This window comes from Mobula hypostoma, chromosome X2, assembly GCF_963921235.1.
Source record: "Mobula hypostoma chromosome X2, sMobHyp1.1, whole genome shotgun sequence".
Taxonomy (NCBI): Eukaryota; Metazoa; Chordata; class Chondrichthyes; order Myliobatiformes; family Myliobatidae; genus Mobula; species Mobula hypostoma.
This window is the reverse complement of record NC_086129.1, coordinates 16,014,113-16,038,694: the sequence shown is the minus strand read 5'-3', so window position 1 is coordinate 16,038,694 and position 24,582 is coordinate 16,014,113. Positions and strand designations below refer to the sequence as shown.

The window sequence follows — 24,582 nt, the reverse complement described above, 5'->3', positions numbered from 1 at the left end:
ACAGTACTCCAGGTGTGGTCTCACCAGGGCCCTGTACAGTTGCAGAAGGACCTCTTTGCTCCTATACTCAATTCCCCTTGTTATGAAGGCCAGCATGCCATTAGCTTTCTTCACTGCCTGCTGTACCTGCATGCTTGCTTTCAGTGACTGATGTACAAGAACACCTAGATCTCGTTGTGCTTTCCCTTTTCATAGTCATAGTCATACTTTATTGATCCCAGGTGGAAATTGGTTTTCGTTACAGTTGCACCATAAATGATAAATAGTAATAGAACCATAAATAGTTAAATAGTAATATGTAAATTATGCTAGTAAATTATGAAATAAGTCCACGACCAGCCTATCGGCACAGTGTGTCTGACCCTCCAAGGGAGGAGTTGTAAAGATTGATGGCCACAGGCAGGAATGACTTCCTATGACGCTCTGTGCTGCATCTTGGAGGAATGAATCTCTGGCTGAATGTACTCCTGTGCCCACCCAGTACATTATGTAGTGGATGGGAGACATTGTCCAAGATGGCATGCAACTTAGACAGCATCCTCTTTTCAGACACCGCCGTCAAAGAGTCCAGTTCCATCCCCACAACATCACTGGCCTTACGAATAAGTTTGTTGATTCTGTTGGTGTCTGCTACCCTCAGCCTGCTGCCCCAGCACACAACAGCAAACATGATAGCACTGGCCACCACAGACTCGTAGAACATCCTCAGCATCGTCCGGCAGATGTTAAAGGACCTCAGTCTCCTCAGGAAATAGAGACGGCTCTGACCCTCCTTGTAGACAACCTCAGTGTTCTTTGACCAGTCCAGTTTATTGTCAATTCGTATCCCCAGGTATTTGTAATCCTCCACCATGTCCACACTGACCCCCTGGATGGAAACAGGGGTCACCAGTACCTTAGCTCTCCTCAGGTCTACCACCAGCTCCTTAGTCTTTTTCACATTAAGCTGCAGATAATTCTGCTCACACCATGTGACAAAGTTTCCTACGGTAGCCCTGTACTCAACCTCATCTCCCTTCCTGATGCATCCAACTATGGCAAAGTCATCTGAAAACTTCTGAAGATGACAAGACTCTGTGCAGTAGTTGAAGTTCCTAACTTGACTCCATTTAGATAATAATCTGCCTTCCCGTTCTTACCACCAAAGTGGATAACCTCACATTTATCCACATTAAACTGCATCTGCCCACTCACCCAGCCTGTCCAAGTCACCCTGCATTCTCATAACATCCTCCTCACATTTCACACTGCCACCCAGCTTTGTGTCAACTGCAAATTTGCTAATGTTACTTTTAATTCCCTCATCTAAATCATTAATATATATTGTAAACAGCTGCAGTCCCAGTACTGAACCCTGCGGTACCCCACTGGTCACCGCCTGCCATTCTGAAAGGGACCTGTTAATCGCTACTCTTTGTTTTCTGTCAGCCAGCCAATTTTCAATCCATGTCAGTACTCTGCTCCCAATACCATGTGCCCTAATGTTGCCCACCAATCTCCTATGTGGGACTTTATCAAAGGCTTTCTGAAAGTCCAGGTACACTACATCCACTGGCTCTCTCTTGTCTATTTTCATAGTTACATCCCCAAAAAATTCCAGAAGATTACTCAAGCACGATTTCCCCTTCGTAAATCCATGCTGACTCAGACCAATCCTGTTACTGCTATCCAGATGTGTCGTAATTTCATCTTTTATAATTGACTCCAGCACCTTTCCCACCACCGACATCAGGGTAACCGGTCTATAATTCCCTGTTTTCTCTCTTCCTCCCTTCTTGAAGAAAAGGACAACATTAGCCACCCTCCAATCCACAGGAACTGATCCTGAATCTGTAGAACATTGGAAAATGATTACCAATGCGTCCACGATTTCTAAAGCCATCTCCTTAAGTACCCTGGGATGCAGACCATCAGGTCCCGGGGACTTACCAGCCTTCAGACCCAACAGCCTATCCAACACCATTTCCTGCCTAATATAAATTTTCTTCAATTCATCCATTACCCTAGGTCCTTTGGCCACTATTATATCTGGGAGATTGTTTGTGTCTTCCCTAGTGAAGACAGATCCAAAGTACCTGTTCAACTCGTCTGTCATTTCCTTGTTCCCCATAATAAATTCACCCACTTCTGTCTTCAAGGGCCCAATTTTGGTCTTAACTATTTTTTTCCTTCTCACATACCTAAAGAAGCGTTTACTATCCTCCTTTATATTCTTGGCTAGTTTACCTTCGTACCTCATTTTTTCTCCACGTATTGCCTTTTTAGTTACCTTCTTTTGCTCTTTAAAAGTTTCCCAATCCTCCGGCTTCCCACTTGTCTTTGCTATGTTATACTTCTCTTTTATTTTTATACTGTCCATGTCCTTGTCAGCCACAGCCTCCCCTTACTCCCCTTACTCCCCTTAGGATCTCTGCTTTCCTCCCACATCTCAAAGGTGTGCAGATTGGCATGTAAATTAATTGCCTGGGTGTAGAGGTGTGAAGTGGAATTGGGGAGCACGAGGATAACGAAAGGGATTTGGCACATTGGACGGCTCTCTCTTTGACCTTCGCCGCTTGAACGCACGGACGAAGTGCCTCCATACAGTCATTCAAGAAACCCTCTTTGCTGATGACTGTGCACTCCTGGCGCACAAAGACAGTGACTTACAGTTGATGCTGAACAAATTCTCAGACACTGCTATGTCCTTTGGCCTGACTATCAGCCTGAACAAGACTGAAGTACTTCACCAGCCCGTGCCAAACACCAACCCCGTAGAACCAAAGATCACTGTTGATGACACCCAGCTGACAAATGTAAACAGCTTCAAATACTTGGGAAGCATCATCTCGAGTGATGGGTCCTTGGACAAAGAAATTGACTCCAGGATCAGCAAGGCCAGCCAGGCTCTGGGGAGGCTGCGTACCAGAGTGCTCGATCAGCACAACGTCTGCATCTCTACAAAGCTGAAAGTCTACAGAGCTGTAGTCATCCCTTCTCTCCTATATGGATATGAGACTTGGACTCTGTACCGACGACACATCAAACAACTGGAGAAATTTCACATGTGCACCCTCCGCTCCATCCTTGGCATTCGTTGACAAGACCGTGTCTCCAACCTGGAGATCTTGGATCTCACGGAGTCCACCAGCATTGAGTCCCTGATCATCAGAGCCCAGATGCGGTGGGTGGGACACGTCATCAGAATGGATGACCACCGTTTACCTCGCCAGCTGCTCTGTGGTGAACTGGAGACCGGAAGGAGATGTCAAGGTTGTCCACGCAAGCGCTACAAAGACACTGTGAAGGAAACCCTACGCTACTGCGACATCAGCCAAGGGAACTAGAAGCTCTGCTGCCCGCTGGCGAGCCCTGCGCTATGAAGCCCACACCAGTTTTGAAGACAAGCGCTGCCAAAAACTGATGGAAAACCGTGAGCGGCGTCACAGAACAGCAGCCACAATTATTACAACAACGGACTTCCAGTGCCCCCATTGCGCTAGACTCTGCGCTTCCAGACTGGGACTGCAGAGCCACCTCCGTGTTCACAGATGAACTGCACAACAGCGTGTCTTCTTCGAATTCGAAGGACTACCGTTATTCTATGTAGGTGAATGGTCGAATTAGTGAAAACGTGGGGAGAATGGGATCTATATCTAGAAGCTCAGTCACTGTCAGGATGCCAGATTTCCAGGATCCAGTTCCAATGGACACACACTAAAAAGTTTATTAAGGAGCATAACCTCTTTGTTCTCTCCTGCTGAGTGCTGTCAGCACTTTTTGTGTTCAGATTTTCAGCATGTGTTGCTTAACGCAATGGGCTCGGTTTTCCATTCCAAAGTGCTCAATGAACCCAAGCTACTTTCAGTTCTGCAAAACCAACATGTTCTTTTGATGTGGTGATGCGTGTAGCCAATGGGCAGAACAATCTGGTTCAATTTTGTGAAAAGTGCATTTATCCCAGACTGTGTGTGTGTACTGGATACTGAGTTACTCCATAAATAGTTGCACTGCTCCAGATTGTCTCAGTGGTCTTGTAGTAAGCTCTCTAATTTGGCATTGATACCCTGTGTTTAGGCTTGGGCTGGTCTGGTTAAGATCACATAGTTTTTGAGTAGGAAGGAATGTGGCACTGGTGTCCCCTTCTGTACTCGGTTCCAACAAATAATAGTCTCTGTTTCTTGACATCATGACTTTTAATTAGTTCTGGTCCATCCCCTGTTCCTATATAATCTCAAGGACAGTCAGTTCCAACATTTCAATACCATTTTCCTCCCCTGTATACTAGGCATCAGATTTTCTAGTTCTTTTTTAAGCAGAACGGATTAAATGTGTGCCTTTTTATCTGAGACGTTTTAGATTTAAGTTGTACAGAGCCCATCGTTTCCCACCCGAGCTTCTTGCAGAGCCCCTCTGTTACTGTTACCACGCTCAGCAGAATGTCCATTGCTGGTATCGCAACTGAATTTATTTTATCTGATTCCCTTATCCGGGAACCAAAGGACTCAAGAGCAAAAAGCTTGCGCTTAGAGCTGCCCACTGACCGATTGATTAAATTTATCTCCGTGGGACTTCCTCTTCTCCTGGTCTCAGCTGCACTGGCAAAGGAAATCTCCCTTCGTGAGTCTTAGTGTACTTGGTTTTCACTGTATGACAATAAACGGGTGATTGATTAAATTTTAACAGATTAACATAATTGATGGTTAACTTATGACAAAAACATTTGGTGTTAAGTGCTTATCAAATACTGTACTGTTAATGCTTGCTAAAGAGCTAAATGCATATTAATTGTTTATGTTTTGATGAATTCTGGATGTATGCTAAGCACTTGGCAGTTAATCAAAACGTCATTATCAGTTAATAAGTTTTGATGGTTATTTAAAATTAAATAATTAATAGAGCAATAAAAAGGAATTTCAGACTGGGAAAGGTAATTTAATCGATTTAAGCTGCTTATTTGGTTCTACTCAATATTTATAACTACCCAGTCAATGTGTATACAATTAATTAACTGAGATTTTATGTGTACGGTGCCTTGTAAAAGTATTCCATCCCTAACCCTTTGTTCACATAAATGAGCATTACACCAGGGATTTGGATCAATTTAACTGATAATTTTTATTTGTGAACAAAAAAAAATTTTGTTTTTGTTTTTGAGAATCACATGCTCCTTTTTCACAGCAGAACCCAAAAACTAGCAAAAATTGTGAAGCATGAAAAATTAAAAATTCAAAAACTGAAATGTCAGCAGTTCTAAACTATTCACTCCCCTTTTTGCATAGTTGAACCACCTCTTGCAGCTATTACAGCCAGTAATCTTTTTGGATAAGTCTCTGTTAGCTTTGCACAACATGATGGAGCTAGATTTACCCATTCCTTCTTGCAAAATTGCTCAAGCTGTTATTTGAGAAGCGGAAATGGACAGCAATCTTGAGGTCCTGCTGGAGATGTTCGATCAGATTAAGGTCAGGCCACTCAAGGACATCAATTTTCTTCATTTGAAGCCGCTCCATGGTTGCTCTGGCAGTGTGCTTTGGGTCTAAGTGATGTTTTGCAAAGTTTTTACGGGCAAGGGTATGTTTTGTTTTTAGCCAGGGTTTCTTCCTTGCCACTTCTCCATAAATGCCTTTTTTGTGCAAGGCCTTAGAGATTGTGGAGCCATGAACTTAATCTGCAGTTGCATGCACTGACTTCTGCAGCTCACTCAGAGTGACTTGTGTCATCACAGTATAAATGTGGCGACTAAGTTTAGAGGGACAGCCTGACCTAGGCAGAGTGGCTGTGACTTCACGATTGTCTGCATTGAACTCCAAGGTACATTCAGTGCCTTTGAGAAGTTTTGTACCCTTCCCCAGACTGTGCTTCTATATTATCATTTCCCTGTCTTGTCTTGAATGTTCTTTTGTATTTATTTTGGTCTGGTCTGTTGGAAATCTACCATACTGTTGGACCTTACTGAGAGAGAGGGTATTTATTCTTATGCATTCATTGAAAACAGATGATCCTCCTATTTTCTACATCAATAAGCCGGTATGGTAATATACAGTATTGCACCTGAGGAAAGTTAGCTGGGAGACCGCTTTGCTGAACACCTATGCTCTGTCTGCCAGAGAAAGAAGGATCTCCCAGTGGCCACACATTTTAATTTCACATCCCATTCCCATTCTGACATGTCTATCCACGGCCTCCTGTACTGTAAAGATGAAGCCACACTCAGGTTGGAGGAACAACACCTTATATTCCGTCTGGGTAGCCTCCAACCTGATGGCATGAACATTGACTTCTCTAACTTCCGCTAATGCCCCACCTCCCCCTCGTACCCCATCCATTATTTATTTCTATACACACACTCTTTTTCTCTCTCTCCTTTTTCTCCCTCTGTCCCTCTGAATATACCCCTTGCCCATCCTCTGGGTTTCCCCCCCCCCTTGTCTTTCTCCCCGGGCCTCCTGTTCCATGATCCTCTCGTATCCCCTTTGCCTATCACCTGTCCAGCTCTTGGCTCTATCCCTCCCCCTCCTGTCTTCTCCTATCATTTTTGATCTCCCCCTCCCCCTCCAACTTTCAAATCTCTTACTAACTCTTCCTTCAGTTAGTCCTGACGAAGGGTCTCGGCCTGAAACGCCGACTGTACCTCTTCCTAGAGATGCTGCCTGGCCTGCTGCGTTCACCAGCAACTTTGATGTTGGTTGCTTGTATAGTAATTTCAAAGGGGGTGAATATTTTTTCAGCCTCACAATTTTGGTTTTTAATTTTTAGTAAATTGTTGACAGGTTTTGGAATTTTTATTTGCTATGATGCACAATGTTTTGTAGATTAGCTCAAAAAATCCAATTTCAAGGTATTTTAAATATAAAAAATGAGACATTAAAAAGTGAAAATAGTTGTGGGGGGGGTTAACACTTTTTCAAGGCACTGTATCAACCTACCTGCAGCTTTACATCAGGCTCTGACATCTGTGGGTCAGTTCATAGCATTTTCACCTTGAATCTGAAGGTTGTGGGTTCAAATCCCTCTCTCAAGAACTGATATAAAGAATCTGGCCCAATACCTGAATGAGGGAGTGCTGTTTTTCATGAGAAGTTAACTTTGCCCTCATCTATGGGATAAGTAAGATAGCATGGCACAGACTTGAAGAGCAAAGGAGTTGCCTTAATTAATCCTTCATCCTTTTCAAAACACAGCATCACTTTCTACTTTTAAGGGAACTTGGTGTATGAAAAGATTTCTACATTCTTCACAACCTAAGATCATGAAAAAGGTCATATAAAATCCTCTCTGACACAACATGAAGGGTTTTCATTGCCTCAAGCCTGTTCAGTATTTAATAGGATCAGACAAGAGCTGGACTTCTACACCATTTCCTTGCCTTTACTCCTATCTGCCAATATCCTTATCTCTGCATTCACACTCCATTTGGGAGGAGAATTCTAGACTACTATCCATGAATATGAGAAAGCCTCCTTTCTTAATGAAAATACATCCGTTGTCAGAAGCAGGAGCCCAGACCAGATATAATACTTTAGCCAGGATTCGACCAAGGATCTAAAGTTGATGCACAGTTTGAATTTCAAGGTTGCTGTTGAGTACGTTGTGCTGAGTAGAATTTCCTACTGTTCTTTCCAATTTTTCACCCATTTTCCTTTCACATTTTGAGAGAAAATAACAATCCATCATTATGATCCCATTCTCTTTTATACCTATTTTATTGCATCAACACTGTCAACTGGCCTGCATACCCCAATGTTTAGTATCCTTTGCTGCAGCTGAGATTCACTTGTACAAAAGTGACATGGGAAATTGTCTGCACTGTCCCCAGGGACTTAAATCCAACAACAGATGACAGGAACATGTTACGTCTCTACTGACTGATGCAGAAAGACACCACCCAAAGAATCATAGTTTCATTGTCTGTGTTTCAGGATCACAAATAACCTGTTTCCCACCCAATAACTTCTCGTTGAAGCAGGGTGCCTATGTAGACTTATACTGCTGGGAGACTCTGCTCCACCATCAACTCCACCCCAACAACAACATGCAGACATCACTCTGGATTCATAAGGTAAGTTCGGCACAGCTTTGTGGTCTGAAGGGCCTGTATTGTGCTGTAGGTTTTCTATGTTTCTATGAACACACCTGGCACCACTGTCCAAAAGGGATGTGACAAAATGGAAGTGCGTGAGCAATCGGCCTTTGTTTCAAGCAGTGCCTCGGGATTGAGGATGACTGATGTAGTCAAGGAGGGGTATGCAAATTCTGCCACAAGTCGAGCAGGACATGCTTGGTGGCACGGCAGGTGGGTGGCTGCCGAGGTGACGTGCTGCTTCTGGGCTGCTCCTGGATGAAGTCAAAATTCTCAGTGCCATTCCAAATGTGCCACCTCCACTTTGAGCAGTCAGGACCAAGATTCACAGGAGTCGGTGACGTTGCACAATTTCAAAACCATTTCTCAAATACTCTTAAACCTTTTGCAGTGCCCTCCTGGTAAACACTGCTGTGGAAGGCCTTAGGGAGGGGTCGGGGAGGGGAGCCCTACAGGCAGCCGATCGGGAAGGCAGTGAAGATGTGGGAAACCTCATTAGCCAGGACACAAGACGGAAGAAGCAGTTGGAGTCTGGATCACACTGATAGAGAGAGGCAGGGATTCTCAAATACTTAAGCAGGTTTTAGATGAACCCTTGAATCTCTGAGGCATAGAAGATTGTAGACAAAATGCTGGTTAATGGTCAGAGTCATAGAGCATAAATACCATCTTTTGCATTAATCCTGCCCTAATTTACTTTTATCACTCCTTTGTCTTCTGCTGTTAGGTGGCTGTAATATACCCCAAGCCCTCTTTTTGTTCCTAGACTCCAACCACATGGCCTCATTTGGAAATCCTGCGTGTGTACTTAGTGTGCATTGTACATAATGTGTTTGTTGTACATGGTGTGTGTTTTATGTGAATATGCAGATCCATGATAAAAAGTCAGTCGATAACTCCTGTTTAATGTGAGAACCTGCCTCCAGCACTTGTTAAGTCATTGTGTCACGTTTGTAGCCACCTTGTGGGTAAAGAAATTCTTCCTCAGATTCCCCTTAAAGCTCTTCTTCGTCAGACCAATGCCCTGTGATTGAAGAGACCTCTGCCATGGGGAAAAGGTTTTACTGTCTACCCTATCTGAGCTTGTCATATGTAGATTTGAATGTCTCCATCAGGCACCCATCTCGGCCCCACTGAAAACAGACCCAGTCTAATCAGTACCTCATTTTCTTCCATCCTGGTAAATCTGCTCTGGGTACATTAATCTTCACGTTGGTGTAGTGACCAGATCTGTATATAATATTCCAGCTATGGCCTAATTAATGCTTTATAAGATTATGCCAAGACCTCCTAGTCTTATACTCCTCGCCTCAGCTGTTGAAGGCAAGTATCCCATAAGTTCTCTTCACCACCCTCAACAATGTGCTGTCACCTTTGGACATAGACCTTGGTTCTCAATACTCTCTACAGATCTACCATTCAGGGTATATTTCCTACCTCAGAATTTATGAGAGATGACTCCATTGCTGGAGTCTCCTCTTTGATGCCCGCAAGCTTTGGATTCAATGGCAAGCACTGATACTGCCTCAACGTTTCTCGAACTCAGCTCTTGGGTCCATGTTTGGACCGAGGCTTTGATGAAACCTAGAACCAAGAAGTCGTGACAAATCCAAGTCTTGGCATCAGTCATTAACTATTCTACCTAAATGCCGCTTGGTAGACATGTTGGTGTCACTTTCCCTCTCTGTGCTAATGATTGAGCGGAGAATGATTGGGTGGTAATTGGCCAAAGGGATTTGACTTGGTTTTTCTGAACAGGATGTACTTGTGCAATTTTCCATTTGGTTGGGTACAGTTGGTTCCAGTCCTGTTGAACATGCCCTTACTGACCCAGAAATGGTCTTAATTCTTCAAGAACCTGAAACTCTCCCTCCTATATTATCATTCTAGATCTGTATAAATCTGCTTGATTTTTGTAGTTTTGCATTCTTTGGCCTGTCACACTGGAAGTGATCTACTTTTGAGTCTTAAATTTTAATTTTCTTCTCAACTCCTGAAGCTGTGTCTAGAATAATGATATTTATCCTACCGGTCTTTGGAATCAGGAAGCCAGAACATTTATTCTCTATTATCCTACCAGAGCCCCCACAGAGGCCACTGTATCATCTCTGTCATCTCCCTTACCAAGGTATGAGGAAGATAATGTGCCAATGTGTGTCAGCACTGTTGTAGAAACATTTGTCTGTTCATCGAGTTTGAAACTCTGAGCTTGAGCAGGAAGCACCTCCTGGACATGAGTCTCCTCCAGGTCTATCTATGGCCTGCAGTTCATACATAGCACATGAATCGGAGGCAACATACCTCTGCTGTACAACGTGATCCAAGATACTCTATTCAGAGTAACTTTTTAATTAAACCTTTCTTCCCTATCTTCTATCTTCTCACACGCCTGTAATTTAACCTCCGAGTTTTGAAATGCATCATCTAAGGGATTACCCAATAGTTTTTTTTTTATCCAATTTGCTTAATAACCTTGTCTAAGGTTCAAAGTTAATTGTAACCTTCCTCTACTAAGTTACAATTGAGCCAATTGTCCTCAATCAGGTGACAGAAAAGAGCAACAAATCCCCTCCCTGTCGAATTGTACTGAACCAATGTCAGGTCCACTCTCACTGTTTTTCTGGAACAATCCTGGCTGATTCTCGTGGAGTCGTAGAGTCGTACAGCATGGAAACAGGCCCTTTGCCTAAATGGTCCATGCTGAACAAGATGCCCATCCAAGCTGGTCTAATTTCCGTCTGTTTAGCCAATATCCCTCTTCCCTGTTCATGTATCTATCTGCATGTCTCCTGGAACAGCCTTGACCCTGCTCCCACTGTTCTCCCAAAAGAATTGCAGGCCTTCCAGAACAACCCCAGTTCTGTTCCCAGGAGGAGTTGCAGGCCAGATCCCTTGATTCTCCCACAATATTCCCAGTGCTGCTTCATCAGTTCTTCCGGAACATCTCGAGCTTTCCCTAGAACATTTTGTTGATCCACTCTTACAGTTCTCCCACAACACCTTTAGGTCGTACCCTGCCTCAGGCCTCAGTTTGCTCCTCCACTGGCACTGGCTTCTGTCCCAGAGCCACTTCTCTCAAGGAGCTCCTCCACTGAATATATCCAGCACCTATGTGAGTACTTTAAATGTGCTTTAGTTATCAAAGAAACATAGAAACATAGAAAATAGGTGCAGGAGTAGGCCATTCGGCCTTTCAAGCCTGCACTGCCATTCAGTATGATCATGGCTGATCATCCAACTCAGAACCCTGCACCAGCCTTCCCTCCATACCCCCTGATCCCTTTAGCCACAAGGGCCATATCTAACTCCCTCTTAAATATAGCCAATGAACTGGCCTCAACTGTCTCCTGTGGCAGAGAATTCCACAGATTCACCACTCTCTGCGTGAAGAAGTTTTTCCTAATCTAAACCAATTCTGTGTTACCATAGTTACCATTCTGATCCCATCCTCCCTCCAGGTACAATCAGTTCCCAGACCCCTTCTGACAGTTCACCAGTCTCTCTCCTTTTTTGTGGCATTTATTCCTTGTGAGTAATTTCATTTCCTTGAAGTGTGATCTCATGAAGATGATTAAACTGGACAGAGTACATGATGGTATTTCTGCTCAGGAAGAATAGTGGACGTGTTAATCTCTCCATCAAAAGGCTGTAACTTTGGGAGCAATTCAAATTTTCAAGGCAGGATTCCAAATGTTCCAATTGAAAATGGATATCATGGGAAGTACTGTAAGGGGAATGAAATTGGAGTATGGATCACTATCACTGAACAAAGCCTTTTTTCTGTCTCCTTATAAACTACTTGTTAAGATTTTTATTTTGTATCCCATTAAGTACTGCATACACTTGTTCCTTGTTGAAAACAAATCAATCATATTTTAGCTTAAGCAATTGATTTTTTACTATTCATACACTTAAATTGATGGACAATATATGGATAGCCTTGTAAACCTAAGTAATGCCCCTTAATAAATTTGAGCTTTGGTAGCTGGCTTCACTAGACTTCAATGGAATTAGCTCTGCCCACTTGCTTGGATTGTTCTGATAGTTCCTCTGTTCCTCAGAGCTGATATGTAGACAGCTTATGGAAAGAAGTAAAAACAATGGGATTGTCAAAGTGAGTAACTTTAATACCCCCCATATTGACTGCGACTTCCTTAGTTTGAGATGCTAAGTTGAGACAGAATTGCTTCAGTGCATTCAAGAAGCTATTGCTTCAAAAGCGAAACAGCATGTGGATAGTCCAACAAGAGGAAGGACCATACTGGCCCTTGTTTTGGGAAATGCGCCTGGCCGGGTGACTGCCCTTTCAGCGGGAAAGCGGTTTCAGACCAGCGATCTCAGTTCCTTCAGCTTTAAGACAGTTCTGAATAAGAATAAGAATGAACCTTGTGGGAACGTGCAAAATTGGGAGAGGGCAAATTACAGCCTTATTAGACAGGATCCAGAAGGGGTTAATTGGGAGCAGCTGTTATCGGGCAAGAGCATATCTAAAATGTGGACGAACAAAAGCTTACAACAGGAATTCTGCAGATGCTGGAAATTTAAGCAACACACCTCAAAGTTGCTGGTGAACGCAGCAGGCCAGGCAGCATGTCTAGGAAGAGGTACAGTTGACGTTTCAGGCCGAGACCCTGTGGAACCTGTCCTGACAAAGGGTCTCGGCCTGAAACATCGACTGTACCTCTTCCTAGAGATGCTGCCTGGCCTGCTGTGTTCACCAGCAACTTTGATGTGTGTTTCTAAAATGTGGAAGTAGTTTAATGATTAGCTGAGGACCAGCATGTTCCAGTAAGGAGGAAGGACAAGGATGACAGGGTAATTGATCCTCAGATGATGAGAGAGCTATGAACTTAATCTGAAAAAAGGCAGCATATGCAAAGTTTAGGAAGCTAAAGTCAGACAGGACCGTTATGGAATATAGAGATAGCAGGAAAAGACCCAAACAGGGGTTTAAGAAGGCTCAGTTGGAGTAAGAAGATAATGTTAATACATATGCAGATGATACAAAGATTGGTGGAGTTAGACCATATGATATAGGAACTGAAAAAAGGTAATTCGTCTTCTCATCAAATCTTCTCAGTCTGCTCCCCCATGCAATATTAGCTGATTTTTTTTCCAAACCCATTATTCCTTTTCCTCCCCATAATGCTTAAACCCCTTAGCAATCATGAACTGAACAATTTCTGCCTTAAACACACCCAATGACTTGTCCTACACTGCACTCTGTGGCAATGAATTCCACAGATTCAATTCCTCTTGGCTGAAGAAATCCCACCTCATCTCTGTTCTAAAGGATGTGCCCTCAGATCCTAAACTCTCACTCAGCATTTTGGTATTTGGTAGGTTCCAATAGGGTCCCCTTTTTTCTTCTAAACTCCAGGCATAAAGCCATCAAACGTTCCTCGTTTGATAACCCTTTCACTTCTGGATCATTCTCGGGAACATCCTTCAGGACCCTCTCCAATGCCAGCACATCTTTTCTTAGATAAGGATCCTAAAGTTGCTCATTCCAAGTGCTGTCTGACCAGTGCCTGATAAAGCCTCAGCATTACATCCTTGCTTCTGTATTCTGGCCCTCTTGAAATGAATGCTAACATTGCTAACATTTAGCACGTACTGCAAGTTACCTTTGAGGGAATTCTGCATGAGGACGCCCAAGTCTCTCTGCACCCTTGAATTCTGAATACTCTTCCTATTTAGAAAATAGTTTACACCTTTATCCTTCCTACCAAAGTGCATGATCATACACATTCCTAAACTATATTCCATCTGCCACTTCTTTGCCCACTCTCCCAATTCCTCCTGCAGACTCCCTGCACTACAATACTCCCTGTCCCTCCAACTAGCTTGGTAATATAGGTAAACTTGGCCACAATGTCATCAGTTTCTTCATCCAGATCACTAATGTATAAAGTGACAGGTCCCAACACAGATCCCTGTGGAATCCACTAGTCACTGGCAGCCAATCTGATCCCACTTTTTGCTTTCTGCCAGTCAGTTAATCTTATATCAATGCTATAACTGTGAACGGTGTAGAGGGCTATATAAGGATCCAGCAGAATATAGATGAGGTACAAATATAGAGACATAGAGTATTACAGCACAGAAACAGGCACATCAGCCCATCTAGTCCATGCTGAATTACTACGCTGTCTAGTCCCAACCTGCACTTGGACCACAGCCCTCCATACCCTTCCCAACCATGTACTTATCCAAATTTCTCTTAAATGTTGAAATTGAACCCACTTCTACTCTCACCACCTTTTGAGTGAAGAAGTTCCCTCTCATGTTCCTCTTTCACCTTCAACCCATAACCTCTAGTTCTAGTCTCACCCAACCTCAGTGGAAAAAGCCTGCTTACATTTACCCCTCATAATTTTGTATATCTCTATATCAAATCTCCCCTCTTTCTTTATGCCCCAGGAAATAAAGTCCTAAACTATTCAACCTTTCCCTATAACTCAGGTACTCAAGTCTTGCCAGCAACCTTGTAAATTTTCTCTGCACTCTTTCAATCTTAGTGATATCTTTCCTATAGGTAGGTGACCAGAACTGGACAGCAATCTTGTCTCTTGCCTCCCTCAATAACCTGAGGTAAATCCCATCAGGCCCTGGGGACTTATCCACCTTAATACTCCTTAGGAGAGCCAACACTTCCTCCTCCTTGACCCCTATATTCCCTAACATATTTATACACTCATCACTATCTCCTGGTCCTCCACGTCCCTTTCCTTGGTAAATACTGAAGTAAAATACTCAATAAGAACCTCACTCACATTCTCTACATCCAAGCAAATGTTCCCCCCTTTATCCCTGAGTGGTCCCACCCTCTCCTTAGTTATCCTCTTGCTCTTGATGTATTAATAATGTCTTGGGATATGCCTTAATCCTATTTGCCAAGGACTTTTCATGGCTCCTCCTGGCTTTCCTAATTCCCTTCTTTAGATCTTTACTGGCTACTTTTATACTCCTCATGTTCTACATCTGATTCTGACTTCCGAAGCCTTACATACTTTTTCTTTTTCTTCTTGACTAAATTCATCACCTCTATGGACATCCAAGGTTCTCTTATCTTTCCATCCCTGTCCTTCCTTCTAACAGGAACATACCTTTCCTGCACTCTGTGCAATTGATATTTAAACACCCTCCAGATGTCTGATCTCGTCTGGCAAGAGAAAAGGTGTTCCCAATTAATTCTCCTTAGTTCCTGCCTAATGCCCTCATATTTTGCCCTACTCCAATTTAAAACTCTCCCAGAAGGACCATACCTATCCTTATCTATAGCTTGCCTTAAAGTTAAGGAGCTGTGGTCACTGTTCCCTAACTGTTCATCTACTGAAAGGTCAGTCACCTGGACAGGTTTATTTACCAACACCAGGTCTAGTACAGTCCCTCCTCTCATTGGACTATCTACATACTTTTGCAGGCGGGTTTCTTAAATCTGTGCTATCACCCCGTTCCTACCTGCACTAGCCCATGGCATAGGGAGTAATCCGAAGGTAACTACCTTGGAAGTCCTTCTCTTCAGCCTCTTTCCTAACTCTATATATTCTCTGTGTAGGACCTCTTCCCCTTTTCTGCCTATGTCATTGGTGCCAATATACATCACAACCTCTGGCTGTTCACCCTTCCCCTTGAGAATATCTTGAAACTGCTCCAATACATCATGGACCCTAGCACCTGGGAGGCAACACACCATCCCGGTGTCTCTTTTGCAGTTTATTCTTACAGCCTTTCTTAAACAAAAGATCATTAGCTATCCTCCAATCCACCGGCACCTCCACCATTGCTAAGCGCATTTTAAATACCTCTGCTGGGGCCCTTGCAATTTCTGCACTCGCCTCCCACAGGGTCCGAGGGAACACCTTGTCAGGTCCTGGGGATTTATCCACCCTGATTTGCCTCAAAACAGCAAACACCCCCTCCTCTGTAATCTGTATACAGTGGCATGCAAAAGTTTGGGCACCCCGGGCAAAATTTCTGTTACTGTGAACAGCTAAGCGAGTAAAAGATGAACTGATTTTCCAAAAGGCATAAAGTTAAAGATGACACATTTCTTTAATATTTTAAGCAAGAAAACTTTTTTATTTCCATCTTTTACAGCTTCAAAATAACAAAAAAGGAAAAGGGCCTGAAGCAAAAGTTTGGGCACCCTGCATGGTCAGTACTTAGTAACACCCCCTTTGGCAAGTATCACAGCTTGTAAACGCTTTTTGTAGTCAGCTAAGAGTCTTTCAATTCTTGTTTGGGGGATTTTTGCCCATTCTTCCTTGCAAAAGGCTTCTAGTTCTGTGAGATTCTTGGGCTGTCTTGCATGCACTGCTCTATCCTCGATGATGTTTAGGTCGGGGGGACTGTGAGGGCCATAGCAAAACCCTCAGCTTGCACCTCTTGAGGTAGTCCATTGTGGATTTTGAGGCGTCTTTAGGATCATTATCCTGTTGTAGAAGCCATCCTCTTTTCATCTTCGGCTTTATTTTTTACAGACGGTGTGATGTTTGCTTCCAGAATTTGCTGGTATTTAATTGAATTCATTCTTCCCTCTACCAGTGAAATGTTCCCTGTGCCACTGGCTGCAACACAAGCCCAAAGCATCATCGATCCACCCCCGTGCTTAATAGTTGGAGAGGTGTTCTTTTCATGAAGTTCTGCACCTTTTTTTCTCCAAACATACCTTTGCTCATTGTGGCCAAAGAGTTCTATTCAAAAGGTTCAAAGGAACATCTGAACAAGCCTGATGCATTTTGGAAACAAGTCCTGTGGACTGATGAAGTTAAAATAGAACTGTACTCCTCATAATTTTCTATACATCTATCAAATCTCCTCTCAATCTTCAACATTGAGCCAGAGCTTCAAGTCCCCACTCTAACACTGGCCCATGCACTTAGGAAACTACGTTGCAGCTACATAAAACTTTGGTTAGGCCGCACTTGGAGTATTGTGTGCAGTTTTGGTGGCTCCATTGCAGGGAGGGTTTGAAGGCTTTAGAGAGGGTGCATAAGAACTTTACTATGAGGTTGGACAATTTTGATTTGTTAATCTCTGGAATGTCAGGGGCAGACGTAAGATGTGATTGGAGTTTATAAGATTATGAGAGGTATAGATAGGGTTAAAAGCAATATTTTTTCCCAGGCTTTCAGTGTCAAATACTGGAGAACATGTATTTAGTGAGAGCGATAACATTTAAAGGAGATGTGTGGGGATCTGATGTTTTTGCATAGTGAGTGGTGGGTGCCTGGAGCAGGCTGCCAGGGGAAATGGTGAAAACGGATCTGATAGTGCTGTTTAAGAGACTATTCGATGGACAAATAAGTACTCAAGGAATGGAGGGATATGGATCATGTACAGGAAGGAGAGACTTAGATTAATTGAGTGCCATGTTCAGCACAGACATGGTGAGCCAAAGGGCGTGCACCTGTACTGTACTTTTCTGTGTATAATGTTCCCTGGGGATGAGCAGTGTAAAGGGCAGCTTGGTGCTGGCTGATCGATCCAGAGACATGAGTTTGGCGCTGTCTGTAGGAATTTGCATGTTGCGTGTTTTCTTCATCGCCACATGGGCTTATTGGATGTTCTTGTTCCATCCCACAGACCTGGCTCCTGTAGTAAGTGGCAAATACGTTCATGGGCCTATGAGGGAATGCTGAAGGGGGTAGGGTTACTCTGCTGGCAGCCAGCACGAACCACAGACAGAATATTTTTCTCTGTAGGAGTTTTATCACTATTACTGGCGTTTCCATATTCTCCGGTGAGAACAGACATGACTGCAGTTGCCTGCTGCACTTGGTGTTCTGTGCACACTTTCAGGTGCTTTTATTGCACATGTCCATTTACTCTATCAGCAGCCAGTGTAACTGAGATTCCCTTATTAGAGGTAATCCCATATTTACTGCTGAGGTTGGGTCTAACTGGGGATCTTTCACTTTTACAGGTGTTTCCATATTCCCTGCTGGCGATTGGTATGACCATGTACCTTCCTACTTTAATCTGGAAAGTGTTTGTTACTCCAATTCTGACGGCAGACCTTCTTTTTATTATCGACGAGTTAGATAAAGCTTACAATCGGTCAATTAAGGTGGTTCAGCTGATTCTGAAGAAATATGAGAACAACCCCAATGCCAAGAGTCTGATCCAAGAGGAACTGGACAGGTAGAAAATTTAAATCTCCATTATCTGTTAAGCGAATGGGCCATGCACTGTGTGCGAGGCTCTAAGATGTGGATGGTGGGTGTGTGTGGTGTATTCTCACAGTTCCAGAGATGCTTGTTTAATCCTGTCTCTGTAGAGTTTGGATGTTTTCCCAATAACTGCACGAGCTTTCCTAGGAACACTGGCTTCCTCGCCACTCCCCAAAGTCCTGCAGGTTGGGAGGTGAATTGGCCGCTGTGAGTTACACATGGTGTACAGTTGTGTGCAGGGATCTGGGGTGAGTTGATAGGATTGTGGGGAGAATGGTTTTGGCATGGACTAGATGGGCCGAAGGGCTTGTTTCTGTGCTGTACTTTTCTATGACTCGATAACACTAATAGATTAAAGGAGAAATTAGTGGCAGACTGGGATGGCTCAGTGAGACAGTCTAGACCCTGACCAGGGCCTCTATACCCCTCATAATCTCTACTCCTGCAGCTATTAAGCAGAGGAGTAATATACAGTGTAGAGTCTAATATCACATCCTCATCCAGTATTGCTTTATAAAGAAAAGTATTTGTTTACTATGACTTTGGTGCTGGTGGGCTTTATAGAGTACAAGTTGGCAGCCTTTAAACTATAACAATTGGTACATAATGCATTAGTCTTGAGGGAAACACTAAAGTTGTTCAAATCTGATTTGGGGGTATGAACTGGCTTGGAAGTGAATTGGCTTGAGATTTCATTTTCATTCCAACCAAGTGTTATGTTGCACTGTGGCTCTGAACCTAGATCGTATCTACACCACTTTGTGTAGTAAACTATCTAGGTTTAGAGCCACAGAACATAGCATTGTTTCTACTGTTATCAAATCTTCCATAAATGTTGCCTTTTCCACATAACTTCCTGTAGATTTTACATAGCATTTAGACAGTTGTGACTTGTACACTTTTACCAAAATAACTCCATAGCCTGTCCTGGTCCAACCACAGCCAAGAAAGCTCACTAATGCCTCTCCTCCCTCAGGAGGCTAAAGAAATATGAATGTCCCTTTGACCCTTGCCAATTTTTATTGATGCACCACAGAAAATATCCTATCTGGATGCATAATGGCTTAGTATGGCAATTGCTCTGCATGTGACTGCAAGAAACTGCAGAGAGTTGTGGACAGAGCTCAGCATATCATAAAAACCAGCCTCCCCTCCATGGACTCTATCTACACTTCTCGCTACCTTGGTAAAACAGCCAGCATAATGGAAGGCCCCTCTCACCCTGGGTACTTTCTCTTTTTCCTCATTGGGCAAAAGATACAAAAGCCTTAAAGCGTGTAACACCAGGCTCAAGGAGTGCTTCTATCCTCTGGTGTTACAAGACTACTGAATGGTCCCCTAGTGCAATAAAATGGACCCTTGACCTCACAATCTACCTCTTGCACTTTATTGTCTACCTGTACTGCGCTATCTCGATAACTGCAACATTTTATTCTGCATTCTATTATTGTTTTCCCTTGTACTACCTCAATGCACTGTTGTAATGAAATGATCCTAATCAATGGCATGCCAAACAAAGTTTTTCACTGTGCCTCAGTACACGTGACAATAATAAATCAATTTATCGACTTACCAAAAGCCAGCAACAATCATTTAGAAAACCCTGAAGGCAATTCAGGATAGGACTTGCACAGTGAACATTAGGGCTCTGGGGAGTGTTGTAGAACAGAGGTACTTTGGAGTACAAGTACATGGTTCCCTAGTGTCACAAGTAAACGGCTGGAGAAGAAGGAATATGATAGGAGAGGAGAGCAGGGTGCATCAAGAGAGAAAGAGAAGAAGGAGAGGCACCAGGGGAGGTGGTAGGCAGGTGAGCAGAAGTGGTAAGAGGCCAGAATGGGGAACAGAAGAAGAGGGAAGGGGGAGGGGGAAAGAAAAAAAGTTTACCGGAAGGAGAAATCAATGTTCATGGCATCAGGTCGGAGGCTACCTAGATGGAATATGAAGTGTTGCTCTTGCACCCTGACAGCGGCCTCATTGTGGCAGAAGAGGAGACCGTGGACCAACATGTTGGAATGGGAATGGAAATGGGGATAGGAATTAAAATGGTTGCCCACTGGGAAATCCTGCTCTTGGTGCATGGAGTAGAAATGCTTGACAAATTGTACCCCCAATTTACGTTGGGTCTCACGAATGCAGAGGAGCCCACATCGGGAACACCGAATACAATAGATGACCCCAACAGAATCACAGGTAAAGTGTTGCCTCACCTGGAAGGACTGTTTGGAGCCCTGAATGGAGGTGAGGGAGGTGTGAATGGGCAGGTGTAGCACTTTGGCTGCTTGCAGGGATACGTGCCGGAAGGGAGATTAGTGGGGAGGGACAAATGGACAAGGAAGGAGCAATCCCTGTGGAAAGCAAAGAGTTGGGGGTGGGGGAGGTAAGGAGTCTGGTGATAGGATCTTGAAATAGTGATAGAAAATGGCCAGTCAACATTCTAGGTCAAGATCCTTCATCTGGACAGAACCTGGAAAGCCGACTGTGAATTTCCCTCCACAGATGCTGCTTGACTCACTGAGTTCCTCTAGCATCTTGTTTTCTGCTCCAGATCCCATCATCTGCAGTCCTTGTGTTTCTGCCTTAATAACCGGATTGCCTGAGGATTAGGTTGGATAGGAAATAAGATTGTGAGAGGAGTAAGGAAGAAATGATGGACGCCTTGCACTGGCAAGGTGTAGAAAGCTACAGACCAAGTGCTTGCAGAAGGGAATAGTAGAGTTGGGTTCCTGATAGTCGGCATGGACATTGTGGGCTGAGAGGCCTGCTTCTGTATTGTATAGTCTGTGACACAGAGACAGTAAGGAGACTTTTCTCCTTCCAACAACAATCTCACAAACTCCAAACATTGTCCTGTGAATGAGGTTTCTAACCAGCTGAGGTGGAATTATGTCAGAGAGATCTAAACTGCGTCCACTCAGGCAGGTGTGAGACTGAAACCAATAAGCAAATCACCCTACTGCAATAGGTTATTTCTCACTTGCTACCTGCTCCTCCACTCTGATTCCAGCAGAGAGGAATTCTGAAGTGTATTAGTGCTGATCTACTGGTCCTATGCAATGGTCTATGGTCCAAAGCAAAATAAAAACTTCAAAGATTAGCCTGTTGTCCAGTGAGAATAGTGACTCACTCAGTTCAATTTGTGTTCAAAGGGCTCGAAGGGAGAAGTTACTTGAGTTTCCACTCCTACAGCGTTACCTTGCCTGCAAGAATCGCTCATATTACTATATTTGCATGTACTACATGAGACAGCTCCTTCTGCTGGTGTTCATTGCTGCTGCGTGCCTCTACCTCATCTATTGCCATTTGCCTGCATTTTTCCTGGATCAATTCAGTTGCTCTATTAAATCAGGACTCCTGACCAATGATCCCAATGTTCCTGATGTGATTCAGTGTAAGCTAACCTCATTGACCATCTTCAAGATGATTAGTGTGGTTAACGGGACTGTTTATGTGCTCTTAGTCCCCATGATCATTCATAATCTCCTGAAGCTTTGTTGCTGGGATAAACAATTTCTGGCTGTATATCAGATGCTTCCTGCATTCGACCTGGTCAGTAAGAAGATGCTGGGCTGTGCACTGAATGATCTCAACATCGTTCTCCACTTCCTGCGCGCAAACATTAATCAGCTTGAGTCGTTCGGTCGCCTTTCAGTCCTGTGTATTGTGAAGGATGTGAGTGCAGGAAGGAAGGGCCAGACACTGGTTGATATGATGACACTCCTTGTGGGACTAGAATCCTATGAAGGTGGCGGCTGTACTAATGCTGGTGGTGGAAATGGGCCCCCTGGACTGCAGCAACAAAAGTACTTGGATACTCAGGGTAAGTGACAGACAAATGTTGCCTGGAATATTTCACATGAAAATCCTACACCCAGAACAAACCTAGAATACTCAGTCTATGGTACCTGGATTATTGATCTGCCAATAAAATTAGTCCATAAGAGCAGAATTAAGCCATTTGGCCCATCCAGTCCACTCCGCCGTTTCATCATGGCTGATCCATTTTCCCTCTCAGCCCCAATCTCCTGCCTTTTCCCTGTATTTTTTCATGCCCTGACTAATCAAGAATCTATTAACCTCTGCCTTAAATATACCAAAAGACCTGGTCTCCACGGCCACCTGTGGTAACAAATTCCACAGATTCTGGCTAAAGAACTCATCTCCGTTCTAAAAGGATGCCCCTCTATCTGGAGTCTGTGTCCTCTGATCCTAGACTCTCCTACCATAGGAAACGTTCTCTCCACATCCACTCTATTGAGGCACCTTAACATCTCTCAGGTTTCAATGAGGTCACCCTTCATTCTTCTGAATTTCAGTGAGTAGAGGCTCAGAGCCATCAAACACTCCTCATATGACAAGCCTTAGTCCTTAGTCTTAGCTCAGCTCCATGTTACAAGTGTAAGATTTCAGGAATTTTAAATTAAATCATTTAGCCCCTCCTAGTTGTGCCATTCAATGGATACTCCTGTCCAGCTTCTAATGGGTTGGGCTTCAGTGGATGGCTCTGCCACAGTCCCCACTGACCTGAATTTATTTGATCTTGCAAATCTTGCTGGACTGCTGTAACTGGAGTCCAGTCATGTGATTCTTTGTGTGTATAAATGTTTCCTGACTTCTCTCCTGAAAGTTCTGGCATTAAATTGTAGGCTTTGACTTACAATCCACAATTAGCGCAAATAGCTTCTCTCAAACCAATCATTTCCCCTTAAACCCTTCAATTAAGTCATCTTTTAATCTCTTAAGTGTACAACCCTACACTTCAAAATGTCTCCTTCTAATTCATTGTTTGGAACTCAAGAACCAGTCTGCTAAATCAACACCATGGTCTCTCCAAGGTGGGGGCCAGAACTGGTGATAGTGCTTCTGGCGTGTCCTAACCAGTGGCTGTGTGTAGATACAGGTTGGTTCCTACACCCTTGTGCTCCAGCATTCCAGAAGTCTTTTTGGCTATTTTCAATGCCAGTAACTACACCCCTTTGGAACCTTGGCAAGAGAAACAAGAGTTGATCTTTTGGGTTGAACCTTTCATCAGAAATACAAAATGTTAGAAAGCAACACACAAAATGCTGGAGGAACTTGGCAGGTTAGGCAGCATCTATGGAAATTAATGAACAGTCAACATTTTGGGCCTTTTCCCTGTATTAAAACTTTGATTGTCTCATGATTATCTTATTGCTCTTCTATTCCCTCTGTCATAATGAGCTCCTGGTGACAGGTACTGGGACAACTGGCCCACAGTCTCCTACTTAAAATTTCTTCCTTTCTTGAACGATGGCTTCTCGGCAACACATCAATTCTGTTTTTCACTCCATAACCTGACCTATTTTTAGAAGTTTCTGCTTTTATGTTAGGTTTTCAGCATTTGCAGTTTTTTTTTTGGATTACTTCACCCTACATGGAACTAAACCAAACCCTTCCCATCTGAACTGCACATGGATATTAGCCAATGCACCACCCTCCTCCTTCCCTCTCCTGTCTTCAATGTATGTACACAGTGAGAAAACAGCTGTATGTCTGATTCACTCTAAAAGAGCTGGCATACATCTTGAAAGAGGCATCAGATTATGCACATTATTTATAGTTGTTTTTTTTAACCCTAATGTCTCTCATTATAACTTAGGTCACTTTCGAACAAGAGAAGCGTCAAATTGGACCTGCAGTGGACTTCAGAGCTCTTCAAGCTGCTGAGAGAACGACAGCAACAACCAGTGACTGGATACAACAACCTGTCACATTATTTCTCAAATATGGATTTGTAATAAAACTATTAAAGCTAGTTCGCATGTTTGAAGAATTATTCCAATGGAAACAAAATGCAAGATAGGTTATACATTACTTGTTGACGTGTGTTTATTCCTGGTACTCGCAGGGGAGTGGTCAGTACAATACAGTCTTCATGGTGGTAGACATTAGCATATGCCAGAAGTTTGAGAGAGTCGCACAGAAGTGAGTGAAGTTGCCATTACTGGGGAGAAGGTGCTTGGGAAACTGAAAGGTCAGAAGGTAGGTAAATCACCTGAACCAGATGGTGTACACTCCAGGGTCCTGAAAGAAGTAGCTGAAGAGATTGCGGAGGCATTAGTCATGATCTTTCAAGAATCACTAGATTCTGGAATGGTTCCAGAGGACTGGAAAATTGCAAATGTCACTCCACTCTTCAAGAAAGGAGAGAGGGAGAAGAAAGGAAGTTATAGGCCAGTTAGTTTGACCTTAGAGGTTGGGAAGGAAAACTCTGATTTTAAACCTCTGCTGCCCTGCGGGCATACCCACCCATGGGAAAGGCTTTGGGAGTTAACCCTGAGGAAGAAATCCAGAGCCGGGGTCCCTAAGGCAGTTTGATGT

At 43.5% G+C, this 24,582-nt stretch overlaps 1 protein-coding gene across 5 annotated transcripts in view; it reads left to right on the top strand.

The window, feature by feature from the left end:
* Nucleotides 1–24,087, top strand: part of LOC134340988 (suppressor of tumorigenicity 14 protein homolog) — a 176,142-nt gene extending 152,055 nt beyond the window's left edge. The window contains exons 19-23 of one of the 5 annotated variants that reach the window (XM_063038645.1): nt 7,949–8,041; nt 16,166–16,222; nt 17,994–18,211; nt 21,390–22,060; nt 23,861–24,016. In XM_063038645.1, the coding sequence (XP_062894715.1) occupies nt 7,949–8,041; nt 16,166–16,222; nt 17,994–18,211; nt 21,390–22,060; nt 23,861–23,928 (1,107 nt within the window). In that variant the 3' untranslated portion in view covers nt 23,929–24,016. Of the gene's footprint in view, nt 1–7,948; nt 8,042–16,165; nt 16,223–17,993; nt 18,212–21,389; nt 22,061–23,860 lie in introns of all 5 variants that reach the window. The other 4 variants (XM_063038646.1, XM_063038648.1, XM_063038647.1 and 1 more) reach the window with 4 other exon arrangements.
* Nucleotides 24,088–24,582: the final 495 nt, after the last annotated feature.